Source organism: Coregonus lavaretus (genome assembly GCF_964263955.1).
Source record: "Coregonus lavaretus genome assembly, chromosome: 9".
Lineage (NCBI taxonomy): Eukaryota > Metazoa > Chordata > Actinopteri > Salmoniformes > Salmonidae > Coregonus > Coregonus lavaretus.
In genome coordinates this window covers 41547366-41573651 of record NC_139996.1, presented here as the reverse complement: position 1 = coordinate 41573651, position 26286 = coordinate 41547366, and the positions used below count along the sequence as shown (strand labels likewise).

At 41.5% G+C, this 26286-nt stretch overlaps 1 protein-coding gene across 1 annotated transcript in view; it reads left to right on the top strand.

Moving 5' to 3' along the window:
• Positions 1 to 20220, top strand: part of LOC311135429 (protein phosphatase 1H-like) — a 45434-nt gene extending 25214 nt beyond the window's left edge. Inside the window, exons 7-10 of the mRNA XM_084169377.1 lie at positions 7451 to 7514; positions 9504 to 9611; positions 19354 to 19505; positions 19998 to 20220. Of these exons, the coding sequence (XP_084025503.1) occupies positions 7451 to 7514; positions 9504 to 9611; positions 19354 to 19505; positions 19998 to 20145 (472 nt within the window). The 3' untranslated portion in view covers positions 20146 to 20220. The remainder of the gene's footprint in view (positions 1 to 7450; positions 7515 to 9503; positions 9612 to 19353; positions 19506 to 19997) is intronic.
• The last annotated feature ends 6066 nt before the right edge of the window (positions 20221 to 26286 follow it).

The following is a 26286-nucleotide window of genomic DNA, read 5'->3' as shown; positions in this document are numbered from 1 at the left end:
GCGTCTTTGATTCACTCCATAGAGAACTGAGGAGCGCAAGAGAGGGACAGACCGAGAAAGCGGTGATTAAGGGGAGATTTATCAGTGCTGGCTCTTTCTCAATGCGGTTCTGTCTGTGTACTGTTTAGATGTGCCGATGTAGGACAGGGCAGTGCTGCTCATTGAGTCCAGAACTTGGAACAGAACTGATGTCTGATGTATTTTAAACAGATTCCTTTACAGTGAAGTGGGCCCTTCTCAGAACTGGACTCTAGTGTAGAGACAGATACACTTGGACTGCATTTGTATGTGTGTGTGTCAGAGACGTCATGCCCATAGAGGGCACAGGGACACGTGCCCCCTCAGAATTGTCCTGTAATACTACTAGCCATTTAGCAATTTTATGATGTTGGTTTTAGCTAGCCCAGAAACACTGTAGGTTGCCAATCTCCCAACCTCATAACTAGCTACCAAGAAGCCATTTCAGTCATTTCAGGCTATCAAGTTAGAGTAGCTAGCTTCTCTAACTACAGTATATTAGCTGGCATGCCTGCTGGCATGGTTGATCAACTTTAGAAAAGCAAGCAATAACTACAGTATGTACTGAATAAGACTCCCATTCCTTTCAGTCTTTAAAAAAATTCTAAAATCTCCAACTTATGGACAGGGGACCTATCCCCCACTCCGGACCACCCCCCCAGCCATTCTCACGCACTTTGTACCCACTCATGATGCCCCTAGTGTGTGCTGTGTATGTTCTGTCTGCATATTGTTTGTGTGCCACACGCCGGGTTCCATCAGAGGGATGTGTAATCAAGGCCATGGTCTAATAAAGGAATACAGCACTCTCTCTCTCGCACGCTCTCTCTCTCTCTCTCTCTCTCTCTCTCTCTCTCTCTCATGCCTAGTTGGCAGTGAACTGACAGTGCAGATGGGGGGTTGTTAAGGATGGGAGGCGGTGGTGTTTTAGGGCCGTGTTCAATTGATGGATGTTTAGCAGCGTGCATGTTCAAATGCCCCAGCAGCCAGGTAGGCACAGCAGTAGAGGGAGGGAGGGAGAGAGGGAAGGAGCGAGAGGGTGAGATGGAGGCAGAGAAGCCAGAGTATGGAGGCTGGGCTGGGCTAGGCTGGGCTGGGTGGAGAATGGGAAGTAGTGATTCAAAGGAGAGGTAATTATTTTAGGTAATATGGTACACTTATCATAATTCAGTTGTAATCCAGAGAGGTTAGAAAAATTATCTAGATCCTCTATGAGGCTGTGCAGGGATCAAAATTGTGGATTTAAAAGAAAACATGAATCGTCAGCATATAATGACACCTTAGTTTTTAAGCCCTGAATTTCTAGCCCCTTGATATTATTGTTGGATCTGATTTTAATAGCTAACAGTTCGATGGCCATTTTAATACTTTCTGAGAATTAGCCATTATTTACTATTTTACACCTGGGGTTACATTGTATAAGAGATTCTCCAAAATGTTAAATATTCCAGGCATTTATATATAAATTCCAATCGTACTTTATCAAAAGACTTTTCGAAGTCAGCTATGAATACCAGGCCTGGTTTCCAGGTTTTTTATAGTGTTTTATTGTTTCAAGTACTTGTCTAATTATCTCCAATGTATCGTCCATTTAAAAAACCTATCAGATTAGGATGAATAATATCCGACAATACTTTTTTAATTCTATGCGCTATGTATTTTGCTAGAAATGTTGCATCACAACAATGAAGTAAGTGTAAGGGGCCTCCAGTTTTTTTATGGACTGGATCTTTATATTTACCACCTGGGTCCTGTTTCAGTAGTAGTGAAATCAAACCACCTTGCTGAGTATCTGATAGTATAAAATGTTAATAGGAGTGGTTAAAACATGCTAATAGTGGATCTTTGAGTAGATCAAAAAAAGGTTTCATATACCTCAACTGGTATGCCATCCAGCCCTGGAGTTGTCCCTGGCCTAAAGGCTTTAATTGCATCAAGAAGTTCCTCCTCTGCAATTTGGACCTCACAGAAGTCTTTCTGTACATCTGTTAATTTTACACTATTACAATTAAAAATCCTTACAGTTACCTTCAGTTAGTGGAAATGGAGGAGACTGAAAAGAGAACATATGCTTAAAGTACTTTGCTTCCTCTTTCAAAATATAATTTGGTGAATCATGGATGACTCCGTCATTTGTAAGTTTCTGTAAATTATTTTTGGTAGCTATGTTGAAGATTCAAAAAGAATTTGGTGCATTTTTCAACATTTTCCATTCGATTGGCTTGATTTTTTATAATAGATGATACTTGATTGTTCCCGAATAAGTTCCTTCATTTCTTTTTCTTTTTCCTCTGTTATTCTGTACCTCTATGTTACAGTTTTTATTGCTATCCATCTGTATCGTTATTTCTTCATATTAACAAAGAACATTTTGACTGAAATAGTTTGTGTTTTAAAGATGAGTATTGAATTGCATGACCTCTAAAGGTCAATTTTTTAAAAACTGTCCCATACAATAAGTGGATCTGCTCTACCTATGTTATGCAGGAAAAAGTCACTTATAAAATCCTTTCGCTTGGATAAAACTTGTTGTCATCCAGTAGGCTTTGATTACATTTCCAATATCCTCACCCAGGTGGAAATTCTGTAAGAGTAATGTGGATACCAATTATTTGATGGTCCGACCGCATTCCGCCCCCTATCAAAACTTGTTTTACTTTTGTTACCAGCGCAAATAATACAAGAAATTAATCAAGACGACTAGCTTGATTAAGCCTCCTCCATGTACACTATATATACAAAAGTATGTGGACAGCCCATCAAATTAGTGGATTCGGCTATTTCAGCCACACCTGTTGTTGACAGTTGTATAAAATCGAGCAGCCAGCCATGCAATCTCCATAGACGTGGCACCGTCATAGGATACCACCTTTCCAACAAGTCAGTTTGTCAAATTTCTGCCCTGCTAGAGCTGCCCCGGTCAACTGTAAGTGCTGCTGTTGTGAATTGGTAATGTCTAGGAGCAACAACGGCTCAGCCGCGAAGTGGTAAGCCACACAAGCTCACAGAACGGGACTGCTGAAGCGAGTAGTGCATAAAAATCGTCTGTCCCTGGTTGCAACACTCACTACCGAGTTCCAAACTGCCTCTGGAAGCAACATCAGCACAAGAACTGTTCGTCGGGAGCTTCATGAAATGGGTTTCCATGGCCAAGCAGCCGCACACAAGCCTAAGATCACCATGCGCAATGCCAAGCGTCAGCTGGAGTGGCGTAAAACTTGCGGCCATTGGACCCTGGAGTGATGAATCACGCTTCACCATCTAGCAGTCCGACGGAGGAATCTGGGTTTGGCGGATGCCAGGAGAAAGCTACCTGCCCCAATGAATAGTGCCAACTGTAAAGTTTGGTGGAGGAGGAATAATGGCCTGGGGCTGTTTTTCATGGTTTGGGCTAGGCTCCTTAGTTCCAATGAAGGAAAATCTTAACGCTACAGCATACAATGACATTCTAGACAATTCTGTGCTTCCAACTTTGTGGCAACAATTTGAGGAAGGCCCTTTCCTGTTTCAGCATGACAATGTCCCTGTGCACAAAGCGAGGTCCATACAGAAATTGTTTGTTGAGATCGGTGTGGAAGAACTTGACTGGTCTGCACAGAGCCCTGACCTCAACCCCATCGAACACCTTTGATTTGAATTGGAACGCCGACAGCGAGCCAGGCCTAATCGCCCAACATCAGCGCCCGACCTCACTAATGCTCTTGTGGCTGAATGGAAGCAAGTCCCTGCAGCAATTTTCCAACATCTAGTGGAAAGCCTTCCCAGAAGAGTGGAGGTGTTTATAGCCACAAAGGGGGGGACCAGCTCCATATTAATGCCCATGATTTTGGAATAAGATGTTCGATGAGCATATGTTCACATACTTTTGGTAATATATTGTATATCTCACTAAGTCTGGATTTGTAAGCCTCCATATATCCACTAGTTCTAATGTGTCCATGATATTCGTAATTTCCCTAAGTGCATGAGGGTGATAGTTTGTAGTGTGATTTCCTTTACAATCCATTGGGGTACTTAAAACAGATTATAATTCAATCACCATAATAATAGTAATTTGTTGCTTGTAAGCACGATAGATTAGTATATATCATTTTGTGTGGATCATCATTATTTGGACCATATAGATTAATTAGCCAAATATGTTTATCGTCCAATGGCATATTTAAAATTATCCACCTTCCTTTCGGATCTGTTTGGACATTTTGCAAATTCGGCTCGAAATTGTTATTAATTAATATCATCACCCCTTTTGAGTTTCTTTGCCCATTATAGAAATATATTTCTGTAATTGTAGAGTGAGTTTCCTTTAAACAATAGATATTATTTTAGCCAAGTAAAGACTGATAGTCTTTTTTTATAATCTGCTAAGCCATTACAATTATAACTAGCTATACTTATTTCACCACTTACCATATGAGATACAAGTTTCAATTATACTTACCATAATATATGCCTGTAAACCTACTACCAAAAAGTACCATGTTGATCAAGCTGCTAGACACATTTACATTTACAGACACCTAGAAGGGGGTGTTGTCCCTGATACTATCATACCACCCCCATACCCGTAACGGGCCTTTAGCGTCCTAAAACACACCTTCATCCGCCGATTGGCGTGGCCCGGGTAAGAAATCGTGTGTGTGTGGTTAGGATGCTGAGCACGTGGAGCTAATGTCTCTGTCACCCCTCTGCACTGAGCAGTGGACCTGCCCGATCATAAGAGATGACATCACTGCACTCCTGCCCATCTCTCATCATCAGCAGAGCAGAGAGGATACAGACAAGAAGCTAGCAGCTACACCCACCACCTCTCCTCCCCTCCCTCAGTCACATACCACACTGTGGTGGTCGTAAATAGACCTCATATGATTAAAACAATAGTCTACTTTAACTAACAATAAATCCACACACTGGTATATGCTCCCAGGGGTAGGTTAATCAGACAACGTTTTGACGCCAAACTGGGTCTTCGTCAGGAAGCCTGTGAATGTCTGGTGCTGTTTGCAGCAACCAAGTGTTGTCCCAGAGGTGTGAGTGGGAGCAGATATTATAGCAGGATTCATGTGTGTATGTCACGCTGTCACAAATGCTTTATCTCCAGCAAGCTCAGAGACGGGGAGTTCACGCAAAACTTCACTGGGTGTCTGTTATTTTCAACCTCTCCCTGACCCGTTCTGTAATGTTTTAAGCAGACCTCCATAGTCCCTGTGCCACAGAACGCCAAGGTAACCTGTCTAAATGACTATCGCTGTGCAGCACTCACATCTGTAGCCATGAGATGCTTTTGAAAGGATGGTCATGGCTCACATCAACACCATCATCCCAGACACCCCGGACCCACTCCAATTCGCATACAGCCCCAACAGATCTACAGATGACGCAATCTTTATTGCACTCCACACTGCCCTTTCCCACCTGGACAAAGGGAACATCCATGTGAAAATGTTGTTAATTGACTACAGCTCAGCATTCAACACCATAGTGTCCTCCAAGCTCATCACTAAGCTAAGGACCCTGGGACTGAACACCTCCCTCTGCAACTGGATCCTGGACGTCCTGACGGGCCGCCCCCAGGTGGTGAGGGTAGGCAAAAACACATCCGCCACGCTGACCCTCAACACGGAGGCCCCTCAGGGGTGCGTGCTTAGCCTATAGGTAGGAATGGCACACTTTGCATGTTTTACATTAGAGAAGCTTCCATTAAAGAAAGCCCTCTGTGTTCTATTGGATAGATAGCTCTCAACCCATGGTTTTGGTAGAGGATGTAAAGCCATAACACATACATACGTTTTACCAATAACAGATTATGGTCAAGAACATCAAATGCTGCACTAAAGTCTAACAATACAGCTCCCACAATATTCTTATCAATTTGTTTCAGCCAATTATCAGTCATTTGTTTCAGTGCAGTACATGTTGAGTGCCCTTCTCTATAATTATGCTGAAAGTCTTGTTTAATTTGTTCACAAATAAATAGCATTGTATCTGGTCAAACGTTTTTGTTTTGTTTGTTTGCTAAGAGCCGGCAGCAAGCTGATTGGTCGGTTGTTAGAACCAGTAAAGAGCACTTTACCGTTCTTGGGTAGCGGAATGACTTTCGCTTCCCTCCTGGTCTGAGGACAATCACTTTTCTCCAGGCTCAGATTAAAGATATGACAAACAGGAGTGGCAATAGAGTCCGCTACCATCCTCAGTAGTTTTCCATCTAAATTGTCAATACCATGTGGTTTCTCTTTATTGATGGAGAACAATAATTTTTCCACTTCTCCCACACTAATTGTACAAAATTCTAAATTACAGTGTTTCTTTAATTATTAGGTATTTTATGCAGGTAAAATGTTGAATGAAATGTTGGAATGAAAATAACCCTACAGTATGATACTATTATAGTGATTGTCTATTCTAGTTTTAGTTCAGCAGCGTCATAAACAACCGTATTTCAGTGCACAGCCTTACACGCAGAGTTCATGTAATGCCAAATGGATGGATGGGTAACCTGGCCTCAGCTCTACCTCTGCAGAAAGTGCTGAGTGTGTGTGACCTGCTGGCTTAGAGTGGAAACATATGGTCTCCCCGAGTGGAACCTGTAATCTAAAAACCATTCCAGTCCTGTCTAACCCTCTTCTCTCTACACCAGCACAGCTGAAATGAATCCGACAAGGTATGCATGGACTGCTTCTATTACCAAGCCGGTGTTTTTCACATTCACACGCAGGTGTGAATTTGGAGTAGGAAACCCAGAATCATTTTAGTCAGTATAATGGTGTGTGATTTGTGGCAATCGGGTGGTTATTTTCGATATGGTCATAACTACTGCTAAGCAAGGAAAGTGGAAGGTTTACATTGAAAAATAATGGGCAGTAAGCATTGTGTTCATGACTCACGAGTACATTGGAGACAAGTATGGACTTTTAACATTTAATGTACTATAGATACCCAGATTCAAATGGAATGCGGATGTTGGGACCTTTCCGTAGCACGTGTGTAATATTTTCCAGTCTGATCTCTTGTAATGCATCTTCATAGACTCCCACATACAATTGAATTACACATGAGTTGAGGTAGTTTAAACACCGCTTTGAGAATATGGGGGAATATACAGGGGGGAAACATCAATCAATCACCCCTCCCTATACACACACCACACACCAAAACAATCTAAAACAGTAACATCTCATACATTCATTGGCATTTACCATTTTGTCACAGCTAGAAAAATATGCAAGTTCTCTATCTGTCTCTCCTTTTCTGTATTGTCTGGGTGTGTTTTTTTCTTGCTCCTTTCTTCCTATCCCTGTCTCCTCACTCGTCTAGGCTGCAGGCCCTGAGGGAGGCTATGAGGCGGTGTATCTCCACTGCATACGAACCTCTGCCTGCCTGGCTGCCATAAAACACAAAAAAACATAAGTATTCTCTCCTCTCCTGTGTGCAGGGCATATAAAACCATTGAGGATGACGACCTGAAGTTTCCCCTAATCTATGGCGAAGGGAAGAAGGTAAGACTGCTCTCACCCGTCCGCCCCGGCCCCAGCCGCCCGTGAGCCTGCCTGTTAACAGGGCTACTCCCACAGCCTTGTTTTGCTGAGCTGTAATCAAAGCTCCACCAGGGCACCATTAGTCAGCCCAGTGTCACTCTGTGGAGGAGGGAGCAGTCTTTGTCTGCAGGAAGGCTCACAATGGTGGCATTCCAGACCATCTTTATAACAGTTGCACTGAACACACAATAAGATTGCTAGCCTATATCATGTTAATGGGGTTCCTGAGATGCCAAGCCAAAGTCTGGTTATCAGCGTATGCTACCCTGCATGTTAGGGCCTATGCCCCTCATCTGACATGCAGGCAGTAGTCAGTTAGATGAGGACCAGGCAGATGTCACCCAAGTGCGGTCTGTTACCACACCACAGTAAGCCTCCTATCACAGTCATCTGTGCCCACGACGTCAAGTGCCGGCCGAGCCGAGTCCCTCCTTTGAAGTGAGGGGGAGAGCGATATAGAGTGATAGAAGGGAGGGGAGAGGATTGGGTTGTGCTGGAGAGAAGCGCCACCGCACTTCAAAGCCCGGCACAGCCTGTCGGGGCCGTACGTACCCTCAACAATTAATTAATTAATCCCAGGATGTTTCTCCTCCGCTCAAGGAGCTTTATCTCTGTCTTTCCCCCTTACTCTCCCTCTCTCTTTCTCCTCCTCTCTCTCTCTCATCTCGCTCTCGTTGCGGCATCTGCACTGCATACTGATCCCAGTTCATCCCAACTGACTGTACGACTGCCTCCTCTCTCTCCCCTCGCCCCCTCTATACTCTTTCGCCCCCTCTGTCTTCCCTCCTTTCTCTTTCCTCTCTCTCTCTCTCCTCCTCACATGGCTCCTTATACAATTAGCACTGCTCCCCAGCTCCAAGCAGCTAGCCCTTTTCAGAGGCAGAGGCGATATGTGCAGACAGTAGGAATCAAAAGGAATTTCACACAGCGTACAAATGAGGGAGACCGTAGACAGCGTCGGTGTCTTAGACTAGGTAGAGAGGAGAGAGATCGTTAAGGATTCACAGAACCGGAACATGCCGTGATGTTGTACTTTGCTTCATGGTACAGTGAACAATCACTTCCATTGCATTAGAGGTGGCAAAACGTGGATTATGTAGCAGTGCTTGTGTTTATTTGCCTTTATTTTTTAAATGGTGTTTGTGTGTGTGTGTTAAGATTTAAAATGACTATTGGTCAATTGCACACAAGGTCCAACTGTAATTTTACTTCCACTTTTAATCCAACCCCTCCTAAACCCACACATACAGTACATACATATACAGGTTTTTTGGAGAGGTGCTGGGGGCTGCCACACTGGGCGCCCAGGGAGATGTTGTTGTGGGGGGTTAAGTGCCTTGCTCAACAGCACAACAGTAGGCAATGGCATCTAGGATATGATACTAGCAACCCTACAGTTGGCAGCTCACCTCCCGACAGATTTGTCCCATCTGACCCGGGATTCGAACTGGCAACCCTCTGGTTGCTGGCTCGCCTCTCAAACCGCTAGGGTGTGTGGGTTTATGAAGATAAGATGTGCAGTCATGTATCTTGTAGCAAAGAGAAGTCTCCAGGGAGATATCCTTGGGGGTCATCATTATTAAAGTCATGAGGCCATCATTGGTCCAGTTTTAAATTTGCCCTTAGTCTGGGCCAGAGTAAATAGAATTTCAACTCAGTCGATTCTAGCAGTGAATTGAAATTAATTAATGTATTTAATAGGGAGATTTTTCAAAGACGATTCGGAATTTAAATTCCATCTCCCGCCAAGTTGACAGAGTTGAAAAACCGGTAGAATTGACTCTGACCCTGAGGTCCACACACATCAAAGGACTTCAATGGATCAAATGAACCCAAACATTGGTTTGAAATAATACGTGTTGCCAAAACAGAGTTGGGGAGTGAGGATCATAGGGTCAGAGGGAGGTGATGTTTATAGTTCCTCTCTTTGATGGTCTCATCCCTCCACAGGCACGTGTGTTGGCTACCATCGGGGTCACCAGGGGCCTGGGAGACCACGAGCTCAAAGTGCATGACTCCAACATCTACATCAAGCCCTTCCTGTCCTGCTGCCCCGAGGTAGAGTACTGTACTCCTTATTATCTATTTCCTGTCTATCAATAACCTGGAGAGTCTCTAATAGTGCCATAAAAGTGCATCAGACCTTACTGACCTCAATGTCATCATGATCAAATGACAGGAAACTGTCTGTGTTCCAAATGGCACCCTGTTCTAGATTCAGCCGCGGGCCAATGTTTTTCTTGAGCGGATGGTCGGGGGGCCGAAACATAATTACAAATAATTTGTAGACTGCAAATTGACCACAAGAAGCCCAAACAGATATAATGTTTGACTAAAACATAAGAATTTCAAACCTTGCTTACATTTGTTTACGATCACGTCGTGTGTGTGTCTATTATGAGTGGGAATACTTGGGAACAGATGTCTTAAATTAAAATCACTTTGAGCTGATTTTTTTGTGTTTTACAGTTATGTCCAACAATTAAAATTCCACAAAAAAAAACACATTTTATATAATTTTTTGCTCAGAACTTGGGGGCCAAATAAAACCATGCGTGTACCGCCAGTTGGGGAACCCTGCCCTATATAGTGCACTACTTTTGTCCATCATTCCATCCAAACATTATAATGTCTGCATTGAAGTTAGTGACATACCAACATTAACGTATGACTTATTGACATACATACAGTGGGGAGAACAAGTATTTGATACACTGCCGATTTTGCAGGTTTTCCTACTTACAAAGCATGTAGAGGTCTGTAATTTTTATCATAGGTACACTTCAACTGTGAGAGACTGAATCTAAAACAAAAATCCAGAAAATCACATTGTATGATTTTTAAGTAATTCATTTGCATTTTATTGCATGACATAAGTATTTGATCACCTATCAACCAGTAAGAATTCCGGCTCTCACAGACCTGTTAGTTTTTCTTTAAGAAGCCCTCCTGTTCTCCACTCATTACCTGTATTAACTGCACCTGTTTGAACTCGTTACCTGTATAAAAGACACCTGTCCACACACTCAATCAAACAGACTCCAACCTCTCCACAATGGCCAAGACCAGAGAGCTGTGTAAGGACATCAGGGATAAAATTGTAGACCTGCTTAAGGCTGGGATGGGCTACAGGACAATAGGCAAGCAGCTTGGTGAGAAGGCAACAACTGTTGGCGCAATTATTAGAAAATGGAAGAAGTTCAAGATGACGGTCAATCACCCTCGGTCTGGGGCTCCATGCAAGATTTCACCTCGTGAGGCATCAATGATCATGAGGAAGGTGAGGGATCAGCCCAGAACTACAAGGCAGGACCTGGTTAATGACCTGAAGAGAGCTGGGACCACAGTCTCAAAGAAAACCATTAGTAACACACTACGCCGTCATGGATTAAAGTCCTGCAGCGCATGCAAGGTCCCCCTGCTCAAGCCAGCGCATGTCCAGGCCCGTCTGAAGTTTGCCAATGACCATCTGGATGATCCAGAGGAGGAATGGGAGAAGGTCATGTGGTCTGATAAGACAAAAATATAGCTTTTTGGTCTAAACTCCACTCGCTGTATTTGGAGGAAGAAGAAGGATGAGTACAACCCCAAGAACACCATCCCAACCGTGAAGTATGGAGGTGGAAACATCATTCTTTGGGGATGCTTTTATGCAAAGGGGACAGGACGACTGCACCGTATTGAGGGGAGGATGGATGGGGCCATGTATTGCGAGATCTTGGCCAACAACCTCCTTCCCTCAGTAAGAGCATTGAAGATGGGTCGTGGCTGGGTCTTCCAGCATGACAACGACCCGAAACACACAGCCAGGGCAACTAAGGAGTGGCTCCATAAGAAGCATCTCAAGGTCCTGGAGTGGCCTAGCCAGTCTCCAGACCTGAACCCAATAGAAAATCTTTGGAGGAAGCTGAAAGTCCGTATTGCCCAGCGACAGCCCCGAAACCTGAAGGATCTGGAGAAGGTCTGTATGGAGGAGTGGGCCAAAATCCCTGCTGCAGTGTGTGCAAACCTGGTCAAGACCTACAGGAAACGTATGATCTCTGTAATTGCAAACAAAGGTTTCTGTACCAAATATTAAGTTCTGCTTTTCTGATGTATCAAATACTTATGTCATGCAATAAAATGCAAATGAATTACTTAAAAATTATATAATGTGATTTTCTGGATTTTTGTTTTAGATTCCGTCTCTCACAGTTGAAGTGTACCTATGATAAAAATTACAGACCTCTACATTCTTTGTAAGTAGGAAAACCTGCACAATCGGCAGTGTATCAAATACTTGTTCTCCCCACTGTACATGTCTTATTGACATACATACATACATTCACATTTAAACTCATCGTCTTAAAAGCAGTTTTCACCTTTTTTTTTTCACCTTTTTTTTTTTTTTCTCACCAGTTTTCACCTTCCAACCAACCCTCCACTGAACAATTACCTCCTGACTCCTGATAGTCACGAAGCTCTCAACACTCTCTTGATCTTTAATTCATCGCCCTCTGAGTTCAGTCATGGTTCAGACTGTGTGCTACCCGTACTGTAGATGAGCTTTTTTGAAGAGTTCTTCTTTTGAACCTTTTTTTCCCTATCCTCTATCCTTGCTGTTGCTCTAAACTTTAAAGTGACTGTAAATACATGTGCAGACAGTATGTACAGTGCATTTGGAAAGTATTCAGTAATCTACACACAATACCCCATAATGACAAAGCGAAAACAGGTTTTTAGAGATTGACTTTTTCCAAATTTTGTTACGTTACAGCCTTATTCTAAAATGGATAAAATATTTGTTTTCCTCAACAATCTACACACAATACCCCATAATGACAAATACGGAAATACCTTAAATTACATAAGAATTCAGACCCTTTGCTATGAGACTCGAAATTGAGCACGTGCATCCTGTTTCTATTTCTACAACTTGATTGGAGTCCACCTGTGTAAATTCAATTGATTGGACATGATTTGGAAAGGCACACACCTGTCTATATAAGGTCCCACAGTTGACAGTGCATGTCAGAGCAAAAACCAAGCCATGAGGTCGAAGGAATTGTCCGTAGAGCTCCAAGACAGGATTGTGTCAAGCACAGATCTGGAGAAGGGTACCAAAAAATGTCTGCAGCATTGAAGGTCCCCAAGAAAACAGTGGCCTCCATTCTTAAATGGAAGAAGTTTGGAACCACCAATACTCTTCCTAGAGCTGGATGCCCGGCCAAACTGAGCAATCGGGGGAGAAGGGCCTTGGTCAGGGAGGTGACCTCCGACTGGGGTGAATGTTCACCTTCCAACAGGACAACGACCCTAAGCACACGGCCAAGACAACGCAGGAGTGGCTTCGAGACAAGTCTCTGAATGTCCTTGAGTGGCCCAGCAAGAGCCTGGACTTGAACCCGATCAAGCATCTCTGGGGAGACCTGAAAATAGCTGTGCAGCAACGCTCCCCATTCAACCTGACAGAGCTTGAGAGGATCTGCAGAGAAGAATGGGAGAAACTCCCCAAATACAGGTGTGCCAAGCTTGTAGCGTCATTCCCAAGAAGACTCAAGACTGTAATCACTGCCAAAGGTGCTTCAACAAAGTACTGAGTAAATGGTCTGAATACTTATATAAAAATGTGATATTTCAGTTTATTTTTTATACATTTGCTAAAATTTCTAAAAACCTGTTTTTGCTTTGTCATTATGGTGTATTGCATGTAGATTGATGAGGGGGGAAAAAACGATTTAATCCATTTTAGAATAAGTCTGTAATGTAACAAAATGTGGAAAAAGTCAAGGGGCCTGAATACTTTCCGAATGCACTGTATGTGATGTGTATATAAGATGGAGTTCGTAAATTGCTATGGAATCTGGTCCTCAGTGGTTTTTGCAGTTTCAGACTCGGTGAACCCAAGTTCAAGGCATTTCCTGTTGATCACATGTTCAAACATTGGTGCTTGTAGGTCAAAAGGAAGATGCGGTTAGTGGGAGTGTCATCACTGTTTTACAGTAAGGCGTCTCAATGTCGGCGACTCCCTTGTATATTGTAAAATAGATTCTTTATTGTTACTCCCACTGGTTATTATTCCAGTCAGACAGAGGCATTAATTTTCTGCCAATAGCTTTTTGACTTGTGATCGTAAGGTCCACAACATGTCACTGATGACTGATGATACATTAGCGACACTGTCATCATGCAGTGTTTGTTCATTGACTGACTCGCACTCTCAGTTTGTGTGAGGTGAAGTACATTCCTCTTATGGAGTAACAACATAGCAATATGCCCCTGGTCATTGTCATCATAGTACTCCCTCTACCAGCACATGGAAACAACAATACATCAAAACCATGGCACTTTGTCCAGAGACCAAAGCCAGGGGCATTACTTGGTGCTCTCAGAGTGTGACATGCAGCAGGATGCCTTTTTATTATACCAGATAAATAAAAAAGAGTGTGCTGTGGCAGAGTTAATGGGCACAGTAGCACTGATCTATACATTTAGAAGACCTCTTTGTGGAACCTGCAGGCTCTAGCTGTCTGTTATCAAAAATAAAAAATAAAGGAAAGGAAGAACATATGGTCATTTCCATGTAAAAGGACCCATGAGCACCAATGTGTAGTCCATAGGAGCATGTCAAATTGGGTGTCAAATGAAAGCTAAGAGTCTATATTTGTGAGAAATTATGGCATACAGTGCATTTGGAAAGTATTCAGACCCCTTGACCTTTTCCACATTTTGTTACATTACAGCCTTATTCTAAAATGGATTAAATCGTTTTTTTCCCCTCATCAATCTACATGCAATACACCATAATGACAAAGCAAAACGTTTTTTTTGTAAATTTAAGCAAATGTATTAAAAATAAAAAAACGTTAATATCACATTTACATAAGTATTCAGACCCTTTACTTAGTACTTTGTTAAAGCACCTTTGGCAGCGATTACAGCCTCAAATCTTCTTGGGTATGATGCTACAAGCTTGGCACAAATCTATTTGGGGAGTTTCTCCCATTCCTCTATGCAGATCCTTTCAAGCTCTTTCAGGTTGGATGGGGAGCGTTGCTGCACAGCTATTTTCAGGTCTCTCCAGAGATGTTCGATCGGGTTCAAGTCCGGGCTCTTGCTGGGCCACTCAAGGACATTCAGAGACTTGTCCCAAAGCCACTCCTGCGTTGTCTTGGCTGTGTGCTTAGGGTCATTGTCCTGTTGGAAGTTGAACCTTCGCCCAAGTCTGAGGTCCTGAGCACTCTGAAGCAGGTTTTCATCAAGGATCTTGCTGTACTTTGCTCCGTTCATCTTTCCCTCGATCCTGACTAGTCTCCCAGTCACTGCCGCTGAAAAACATCCCGACAGCATGATGCTGCCACCACCATGCTTCACAATAGGGATGGTGCCAGGTTTCCTCAAGACGTGACGCTTGGCATTCAGGCCAAAGAGTTCTATCTTGGTTTCATAAGACCAGAGAATCTTGTTTCTCATGGTCTGAGAGTCTTTAGGTGCCTTTTCTAGAGCTCTGTCGGAGTGACCATCGGGTTCTTGGTCACCTCCCTGACCAAGGCTCTTCTCCCCCGATTGCTCAGTTTGGCCGGGTGGCCAGCTCTAGGAAGAGTCTTGGTGGTTCCAAACTTCTTCCATTTAAGAATGATGGAGGCCACTGTGTGCTTGGGGACCTTCAATGCTGCAGAAATGTTTTGGTACACTTCCCCAGATCTGTGCCTCGACAAAATCTTGTCTCGGAGCTCTACGGACAATTCCTTCGACCTCATGGCTTTGTTTCTGCTCTGACATGCACTGTCAACTCTGGGACCTTATATAGACAGGTGTGTGCCTTTCCAAATCATGTCCAATCAATTGAATTTACCACAGGTGGACTCCAATGAAGTTGTAGAAACATCTCAAGGATGATCAATGGAAACAGGATGCACGTGCTCAATTTCGAGTCTCATAGCAAAGGGTCTGAATTCTTATGTAATTTAAGGTATTTCTGTATTTGTCATTATGGGGTATTGTGTGTAGATTGCTGAGGAAAACAAATATTTTATCCATTTTAGAATAAGGCTGTAACGTAACAAAATGTGGAAAAAGTCAAGGGGTCTGAATACTTTCCGAAGGCTCTGTATATACATTTTTCAACCATTTTCCATCCTGAAGATTCTGAATAAGCAAAGGCTTTGATTTCTGGTCAAACAGATGGAAAAGGGGTTTTAGAAAAAGTCTTAAGGTATTAGAAATGCATCAAAACCCAAAAACTTTGAAGACTCCAGCCAATTTCCGAAAAATCGGAAACCGAATTTATGCAATTGAAATGGCTACAATGGGAAATCATAGTAGCCACAAACCACAGTTGGGTTCACAAGTTTGGACAGCACAGTGCAGTAGAGTATAGTACAGTAGAGCACACGAGTTGAGTACACTATATTGTACTGAACTGTACTCTACGGTACCCTACTGAGCTCTACTGTGCTGAATTTTGATGTCCTAACTTGTGAAACATAGATGTCTATGAATGGTTCAGATTTGGTCTGGATCAACCAAATGTGGTCTTGTTTGGGGGCAGAGCTCATTAAAATAATAGTCAGTGTGTAGAATAGCATCCACTTCACTTACTTCAACAACCAAAATAGATTTTTTCAAAGTTATTGTGTCATTTCATAGCTGACATCCCATTTGTTCTGCAGACATCGTTGAATCTGAAGTTGAAGCAGATATTTAAGAGTTTTTGGAAAACGTGGACACAAAAAAACAGAGGGAGATTTTACTGAAATTCTGGTACCAAACTTTACATCTGCACAGTTCTTCCAGTAAATGTGTTTTTGTAAAATGTTCAGAGTAAATTGTTAAAAGTAGTCATTGTGCATAGAGTTGTATGGTTTGTTAAACTTTGAAATCAATGGTTTTTGTTTGGCTTACATTTTAAGTGAATAGTCTGAGTCTCAGCGCAATTCCGTTATCGTCATTAGCCTGTTCATTAAACCACACCAGCGACGCATAGTACTGTACACATCTGTAAACTCTACAGAGTCACTTTAATAATGTTTGCAGACTGTTTTACCCACTTTATAGGTATTCTAGTCATGGCTCATCCTATATAACTACTACTGTACACGCCTTTTCTATTCACATACTGTCCATACACACCATTCACATACATATATATTAACACTGATTGAACAAAACATTAAGAACACATTCCTAATATTGATACATAGCAAAGGGTCTAAATACTTATGTACAGTGGGGGAAAAAAGTATTTAGTCAGCCACCAATTGTGCAAGTTCTCCCACTTAAAAAGATGAGAGAGGCCTGTAATTTTCATCATAGGTACACGTCAACTATGACAGACAAATTGAGATTTTTTTTCTCCAAAAAATCACATTGTAGGATTTTTAATGAATTTATTTGCAAATTATGGTGGAAAATAAGTATTTGGTCACCTACAAACAAGCAAGATTTCTGGCTCTCACAGACCTGTAACTTCTTCTTTAAGAGGCTCCTCTGTCCTCCACTTGTTACCTGTATTAATGGCACCTGTTTTAACTTGTTATCAGTATAAAAGACACCTGTCCACAACCTCAAACAGTCACACTCCAAACTCCACTATGGCCAAGACCAAAGAGCTGTCAAAGGACACCAGAAACAAAATTGTAGACCTGCACCAGGCTGGGAAGACTGAATCTGCAATAGGTAAGCAGCTTGGTTTGAAGAAATCAACTGTGGGAGCAATTATTAGGAAATGGAAGACATACAAGACCACTGATAATCTCCCTCGATCTGGGGCTCCACGCAAGATCTCACCCCGTGGGGTCAAAATGATCACAAGAACGGTGAGCAAAAATCCCAGAACCACACGGGGGGACCTAGTGAATGACCTGCAGAGAGCTGGGACCAAAGTAACAAAGCCTACCATCAGTAACACACTACGCCGCCAGGGACTCAAATCCTGCAGTGCCAGACGTGTCCCCCTGCCTAAGCCAGTACATGTCCAGGCCCGTCTGAAGTTTGCTAGAGTGCATTTGGATGATCCAGAAGAGGATTGGGAGAATGACATATGGTCAGATGAAACCAAAATATAACTTTTTGATAAAAACTCAACTCGTCGTGTTAGGAGGACAAAGAATGCTGAGTTGCTTCCAAAGAACACCATACCTACTGTGAAGCATGGGGGTGGAAACATCATGCTTTGGGGCTGTTTTTCTGCAAAGGGACCAGGACGACTGATCCGTGTAAAGGAAAGAATGAATGGGGCCATGTATCGTGAGATTTTGAGTGAAAACCTCCTTCCATCAGCAAGGGCATTGAAGATGAAACGTGGCTGGGTCTTTCAGCATGACAATGATTCCAAACACACCGCCCGGGCAACGAAGGAGTGGCTTCGTAAGAAGCATTTCAAGGTCCTGGAGTGGCCTAGCCAGTCTCCAGATCTCAACCCCATAGAAAATCTTTGGAGGGAGTTCAAAGTCCGTGTTGCCCAGCGACAGCCCCAAAACATCACTGCTCTAGAGGAGATCTGCTTGGAGGAATGGGCCAAAATACCAGCAACAGTGTGTGAAAACCTTGTGAAGACTTACAGAAAACGTTTGACCTGTGTCATTGCCAACAAAGGGTATATAACAAAGTATTGAGAAACTTTTGTTATTGACCAAATACTTATTTTCCATCATAATTTGCAAATAAATTCATTAAAAATCCTACAATGTGATATTCTGGATTTATTTTTCTCATTTTGTTACAGGCCTCTCTCATATTTTTAAGTGGGAGAACTTGCACAATTGGTGGCTGACTAAATACTTTTTTTCCCCACTGTAAATAAGGTATATGTTTTTTTTTTTTTTATACATTTGCAAACATTTCTAAACCTGTTTTTGCTTTGTCATTATTGGGTATTTTGTGTAGATTGAGGGACATGTTTTATTTAATCAATTTTAGAATAAGGCTGTAATGTAACAGTGGAAAAAGTCAAGGGGTCTGAATACTTTACGAATGCACTGTATGTCATGGAAAGCGCAGGTGTTCCTAATGTTTTGTACACTCAGTGTACATAAACACATCATAAATACACAAGAACACATGCATATATCATAAATACACATACAACACACTCACATAAATACACATGAAAACATACACTACCAATCATAAAAGAAGGAAACACTTCTCTAAACATTTTTCCCCAACTACAATATAGCACATAAAAAGGACCTGATATGGATAAAAATTCATGTTTTGTACACAGTGTATATTCCATACTCTGGTCCGGAAGCTAATTTCCTGCAATTCTATCCATTTTGCATGGGGTTTTCTACTGCGTATTTAAATATTGTATTCTCTATATAGCTCATTCTAATATTTCTACTACTGTACATTGCATTTTAGTTACTGTTTATACACACCGCATATTTATTTATATACTGGATTCTTGACATAACCCACTCTATACCTACTGCTGTACATATTACTCTTAGTACATCATGTGTAAATTCATCTGGTGTATATAGATTGGTTTGGATTACCGTTACAGTGCTATTTGGTTGTTAATTTGATTTATTCTGATATATATATATATATATATATATATATATTTTTTTTTTTTTTTATACATGTTTTATTATTGTGTACTGTTTGACATTTTACTGCATTGTTAGGAGCTAGTAACATAAGCATTTCACTGGACCCGCAACAACATCTGCTAAACTGTGTACGCAACCAATAAACTTTGATTTGATAGAGTGAAGGAGACCTGTTACAAATGGTTTACAGACAGGATGTGCCTCTGTGACCTTCTCTCTGTAATAACATCACCATCACCTCCCTCTATGCCCATCCACAGGTCAAAGTTTACCCTCTGACGCAGTACGAACACGGGGCTGATGACGTCCTGGTGATGGGGACAGACGGGCTGTGGGATGTTCTCTCCAACCAGGAGGTTGCTGAAGCAGTCACCTGCTTCCTGGCCAACTGTGACCCTGACGACCAGCATAGGCATGTTCCACTCATACTACAGTAGCACAGCTGCTGCCCCTAGCCAGATAGACTGATAGATAATGTAGTCACAAGCCTGAACTTCCGCTCACCCCACTCTTATTTGGAGAGGATGAACGTTGTTATCTTGTCGTAATTACACTCATTTCTAAACATTTGGATAAGTATGTAAGTTGATAAAGAGCTTGTGAGACTAGTAATGGAAAGGTTTGTTTCTTGAGGATACAATGGCATGGTGGTTGATTAAGTAATCAAAACAGGAAAAACATTCAAATCGTTTACGAAAGGTTCTACACCCCTTCAAGGCTTTCTTAGTTTGGGGTTTAGTAAGTTAGCTTTAGGTGGCCGGTGGAAGAGTTTAGAGACTTTCTAATTGGTAGGTTGTCATGTCATTATTCTCTTGCTATTTGTTCACACACTGGAGATGAATAGAACTAGCTGTCTGCTCTATGTCTAAGTATACTGTCCTTTGTCTCTTCCATTGTGCTCCAGGTACACGATGGCAGCTCAGGACCTAGTCATGAGGGCACGGGGGGTCCTGAAGGACCGAGGCTGGAGGATAGCCAACGAGCGGCTGGGCTCTGGAGATGACATCTCTGTCTACATCATCCCTCTGATGTACGGCAACCGGCAGACCTAGCCCAGGCCCAGCTCGCCTCCACCCACTATGGGACTCAAGACATGGCCTGTGTCTGAAATGGCACCCTATTCCCTATATAGTGCACTGCACTACTTTTAGCCAAGGCCATAAAAAGTAGTGCACTATATAGGGTATAGGGTGCTATTTTAGGCACTCGTCCAAGCGGCAGACCTAGCTGAAGCCCAGCTAACCACCCACCATGGGACTCTAAACAGGCTGCTCCCCCTCTCCCATCCATCCTAACCCTCCTTTCCTTAAATCAATGCCCTGGTGCTCACACAGTGCTTAATCCTGGACTGTTTTCCTAAGGATGCAAAATGGCTCCTGGTTGTTGTACAGTACAGGGTAGAATGATTGTGCTTCTCTCTTGTGAAAGGAAATTCTCAGGATGTTCCAATATACAGTACCTTCAGTTTCTTCTTTTGTTTCTGTGCTGCAAATGAACAAGGGATAATTCTGGATTCAAAGGCCTATGAGGGCCATGTATTTCAAACTATTCAGTAGGCTATGGTTTCTGTTGCAATGGAAGGGTATTGCTTTCACAGAGGTGTTACTACTCTTTTGGATATCGCATGGGACAATTTTAAATGAAGGGCAAAGGGACTGTCTTTCGAAGTGCAATGCTTTATGGTGTTGGTTTTTAGCCTATTTAGATCAGATATTGTTAATATATTACTGATTATGAACATGTAAATATGCTTAAACAGGAATGGATTTTAGATATAGATTTCAGGTGTATATACCCTGTTTGAGTTGTGTGTACAGTATACGTTATGGAACCTGTTTTGTTCCTATGATGTTCTGTGTGTCTTTTCTGACTAAGGTCAACCATCCATTACATACATAAGTCACTGACCTAGACTAGGAGTGTCAAACATACAATCTGGCCTGTGGGTGGTTTGAGTAAAAAAGAAATATATATATATATATTTATTTTCTTTTTGTTTAAATAGTTTTTTGGGGGGTGTAGAAATGATCATGGACCTACATTCATACAGTTTCTTGACTGTGTCCAGCTCGCTATTAATCACCAAAATGAAAGCTAGACAGTCAGGGAGCATCAAATTCCAAAAATGATGGATAGTTGTCTATTTTTTGCTAATTTTGACAGCTAGGAAATATAACCCATTGTCAGTGTGGGGCAAAATGAATGACTCCCCTGACCTAGACTGTACAATTCTACCACAGACATACTATAGCTTTCAGAACCATAGTTTGGGTGTTCCTTTCCAAGTGTAAAATGAATTAAGTCAGACTGGTTTTATTGCCAGTGACAATGTTAATCTCATTGTTTACTTTTTCTCCATATTGATGGGTTTGTATTTTCTTTGTCATTGCTGTTCTCCTGAATGTGAATTTACTTAAGAGGATATGAAGGAACATATCTTCACATTCGATTAGGGTTGCAAACGGAGGGTATATTACTGGAAACTTTCTAAGTTTACCGGTAGACTATCAGAATTTTGGTATCTTTCAATGATTTTATGTAATCCATCACAAGACATTTAGTGGCCATTTTGGGTGTATTCGATTATCACAGGGTCTGCAATAATCTCTTGCACTCTGTGTGGCTTTATCACATGTAAAATACATTAAATAATTGAATAAGATGATTACAAAAATATAGAATGACAAAGCTGTTAAACATTATCCTAAATATAAACCATAATTTTGAGAATAGCATTTGTTTAATATGAGGGTTTTAGCATGAAATATATATAATATTTTTTTTTTACAAACTTTATTTTATTTTACTATGTCTATGTATTTCTTGTCAATGTTTTGGCTTCAAACTGGTGGCAGTTGTGAAAAATGTTGGAAGAGTTGCAGAGTTAAGGGATAATCAACGAGGGGCTATGCGTTCTATGGAAAATAATGAACGACGTGGAAGATGTGTTCCATGACGCGCTAGCGGAGTGAAACTGACCTTCCACTGAGTTGATTATCCCTTTTATTTCCATGGCTATAAATTATCACACTAGAAATGTGTATTATTCAACCTCCACAAGTAGCTAGCAAGTTTACTAGATACCTACATTAGTTGCCGTGGTAACCAAACAGACTTGCTAGTTTAGCTAACCAAACCATCAGTCCTAGCTTGCTATTATGAAAAATCGAATTCAACAATGGCAATGTTTTCAATTCGACTTTTGCTTTCAAAAGCAGCTCAAACAAAACATTTAAGAGTGAACTATAGCCATTTAATTATACGGTGCTGATATACCGTGCGTTATAGGGAAATAATGCACGCTCTTGAATGCCAATCAGAAACAAGTATTCAACAAAGCCATGGTATAATTTAAGCAATAAGGCCAGAGGGGGTGTGGTATATGGCCAATATACCACGGCTAAGGTCTGTGCCTGGATACAGCCCTTAGCCATAGTATATTGGCCATATACTGTACCACAAAGCCCTGAGGTGCCTTATTGCTATTATAAATTGGTTACCATAGTAATTAGAAGAGTACAAATTTATATTTTATCATACCCGTGGTATACGGTCTGATATACCACAGCTTTCAGCCAATCAGCATTCAGGGCTCAAACCACCCAGTTTGTAAATGAAAATAATTCCATTGTTGATTAAATAATTATTTTCATTAATTAGGCTATTTTCTCTTGAACCATATGATCTATCTACTAGAAACCCATGGACAATATGGACACAGATATAATAAATTAATACTATATATGATGATTTATTTATTTATTTTTACAGTTGTACTAGTATCAATTACCAAAGTTATGATAGATTGTCATAGATTTTCTGTTAATTATCAAAATTACTGAAGATTGTGGTAACTTTGGTAAATTACTGGTAGCTTTGCAACCCTACATTTGATACATAATTGTGAAACATCTACCTCGTGCTTTTGGTTTGTTTTAAACAAGAGATCCAATCCCTTGTCCCTGTTTTACCTTTGCATTTTTTTCTATATGCAAATACATGTTTGCATCATCCTGTTTGTGTGCTTGTTGACTTTTGAAAAATGAAACGGCATAGGTACTGTACATGTGCCATTCTTTACTTAATGAATGTCATGTCACTAGTTTTCATACTAGTATAGCTTAGTCTAGCTCTGTTCAACATTGTATTGATGGGTGCCACAAAAAATCTGAACTCATCATGAGGGGCTGCAGTTGCGCTCGCTTACACACAGAGAGCAACAACAACAAAAAAACATTTTAGAGTTAATTTTGTGAGATTCTACACATTTTGCAATGGGGTGTAAAGAAAATGTTGCAGTTTTGAAGCAAGTTTTCTGCAATTCTACACATTTTGGCATAGGGTGGAGCTAAATGTTTGCCGTTTTTAATATGATAACTGAGTGAGACTGACTACCAAAGTAAATGGGGGCCCATGGATGGTAATTCGACCATAATAACAAGTTTAGATAGTTTAGCAGCCAGCTAACTTAGCAATCAAAAATGATTTAGCTGTCATGGGCTAATTGACTGACTCTGTGACTGACATAACAAGAGAAACTGTTGATGCCAACCACATTTCTAAATTGCACCATGTGTATTCTACTATTTTAACTCGCAACAAAAAGTTGAGACCCCGACTGAATTTCCCAAAAACCCACCTAAAAAACATGTTTTTGGGGGGCAAATTGATCCAAAGGCCTTCAAAAGGAGGGCCCGCTCAGGCTGCCAGTTGCCCATCCCTGTTTTAAGGGAAACTCCCCTAACTGTCATATATTGCGACATGAATATGACATAAGTATAAATGGTTTACTGAATGTTCTGAGGGCAGAATCCTTACTTGAGACATGGTTGTGTAATTGTAGCCAAAGTTCAAGTTACAAGTGTGTATCTCAAATTAACATTCAACCCTTAAAGGCTAGAGTTACATCAGATACATTGATTAGCAAGTGTTTGGGAGAAACGCATAAGATGCATTGGAATGCTGGTATGAAACCGTTGCTCTCTGTTCTTTGTCATTTTGAAATTATATTTACTTGAAGTTTACTGTTCATACGTCACACAACTCAGGGAGCTATGTGACCGATTCTCATGCCGGATGTTGTACAGAATGTTTTCTCTGTACAGAGTGTATTTTATCCTGTATCCTTGTGTTATTATGCAGTCTGGTATTTACACTTTGCTGAACAATACTCTGCAAACTAACCATTTATGGCATTGACCTGAATCAATTGCTGTTCAGATACAGTATGAAGGATGTACAGTGTCTTGGGTTCCCACCTTTTTCCCTTTTATGGATCAGAGGATGGAACTAGCATTTATTTAAATGGTTGATGCACTTTCTTCAGTCAATGTAGTATGGCTATTCTTCATTCAATACAGTGGGCTGACAATGTTATCTCCTGGATGACCAGTCAGGAGCGACATTAATAGGCATTCTGCCTCTTCACCTCACGTACGACCTCTACCGATGTCACTGATGCTCTAAAGAGAAACTCATAGTCACTAATGATGTCAGAACTTGGGACTTGCAAGATGTATCTGTGGTGTTTAAGTGGATTCATGTCTGAGTTGTTTAAAAAAACGTTTTTAGGGAGGTGTTGACGTCTACAACCACACGGTTTCTAATCCAGTCAAATCAGTCTCTAGTCATGCCTATTCCATGTTAACTCGTGTCTCTGTTCCTTTTACTGTTCTTAGCATTTTTCTTTTCAAGCTGTTTCAAAGTGTTTCAAGCAGAAGCAGAATGTAAAAAAGAATTGTAAAAAGACAAGTCTGAAACAAGTCTCTCCTTTGTAATACTGTATGTGTTGTACATTTTTTGTTACTCCAAGAAAAACTAAATGAAGTAAACAGGCATTTGTAATGTTTTGAAAACATAAGTGCAATGTAAAAAATTAAGGATGGCTTTTCCAATTGATTAAAAATGCTGTGTGAGCTATCATTCTGAAGCCTCTTTTCTAGTAAATGTTAGAAGTAAAAATAAATGTACAAAGGGTACACTCATCAACAGAACGTACCATTGTGTCTATCTACAACAACAGATTTAGATAGATCTACATTCTGTAAATCAGATGGATACAGTACATGCTACACAGGACTCATATAGGAAGCCTTCGTGTCTAGGGAGTGTTTAGGGCTCAATTACCAGATGGCACTAGGTGTTTTGCTATAGACAGATGGAAGGTGCAATAAGAGCTGGTGATTGATTCCTGGGGAGAGCAGCGCTCTGGTGAGCCCTGTGTGGCAAGCAGGGAAGCTTTGCCCCCCCTGGGGGAGCAGACAGCTGGGGCGCTGGGGCCCTGTCTGGAGGGAGAGAGGAGGTCGACTGGCTGGCTGTTCTGATACCAGGGCTCTCAATTTGTCTTTCTGTGATTCTTCACATCCAGACTCCTTGCCGGCAAGTGCCTACACTGTGAAAATGTATGGAAAAAAACAATCTATCAATAATCATCTTGTCATCTTCATGTTTTTTTCTGCACGATAAAATTGATTTTTTTGCGGTGATCTGGTAGCCATGTGTCTTTCTCCCACCCCTTCAAACTCAATGCAAGGCATTGACATGATTTGCGCTAGCATGTTTTTTTTAACCAATACTGCCAGGTAACGGACGGCGAAAGGCAGGCAGAGAGCATCATTGCCTTTCATGTGTCAATATGTCCCATTCATTTTCATTGCACTCAAATAATGTGTATTGGCGTGAAAAAAGTATTGGGATAGGCAGAGCTCGCTCCTGCCTATGGGCTTCACACGTCATCTGCCACCTTTTGGCTGTTACGTTCGTTTTACTGCTAGCTAAACTAAGCTGATCAGGATGGCTAACATATTGCATCTGAAACAGTTTTGGATTTTCTAGGGGGTGATAAGGGATGGAAGACCAACACATGATTTTAGGGACTTAGATCAAAGGAAGGGACAGAAAGTAACACAATCATTTAAATCTGGGTGGTATCAACGGAAAGACTGGCTCTGTGGCTGCGCTGCTAGCAGCCGACTCTACTGCTTCCCCTGCCTGCTGCTCTCCACCAGCGACAGCGTGTGGACAAGAGCCAGTTACTGCGAATTGAACAACTTGCCTATAGCATTCAACAAGCATGAGAAATCTGTCTCACATCCAAAGCCAGATAGCCCCATAAGACATTTGGCAGCTCACAGATAGATCTGGCATTGACTGAACAACGGAGATTGAACATCAGCATGCACAATGCAAAGGTA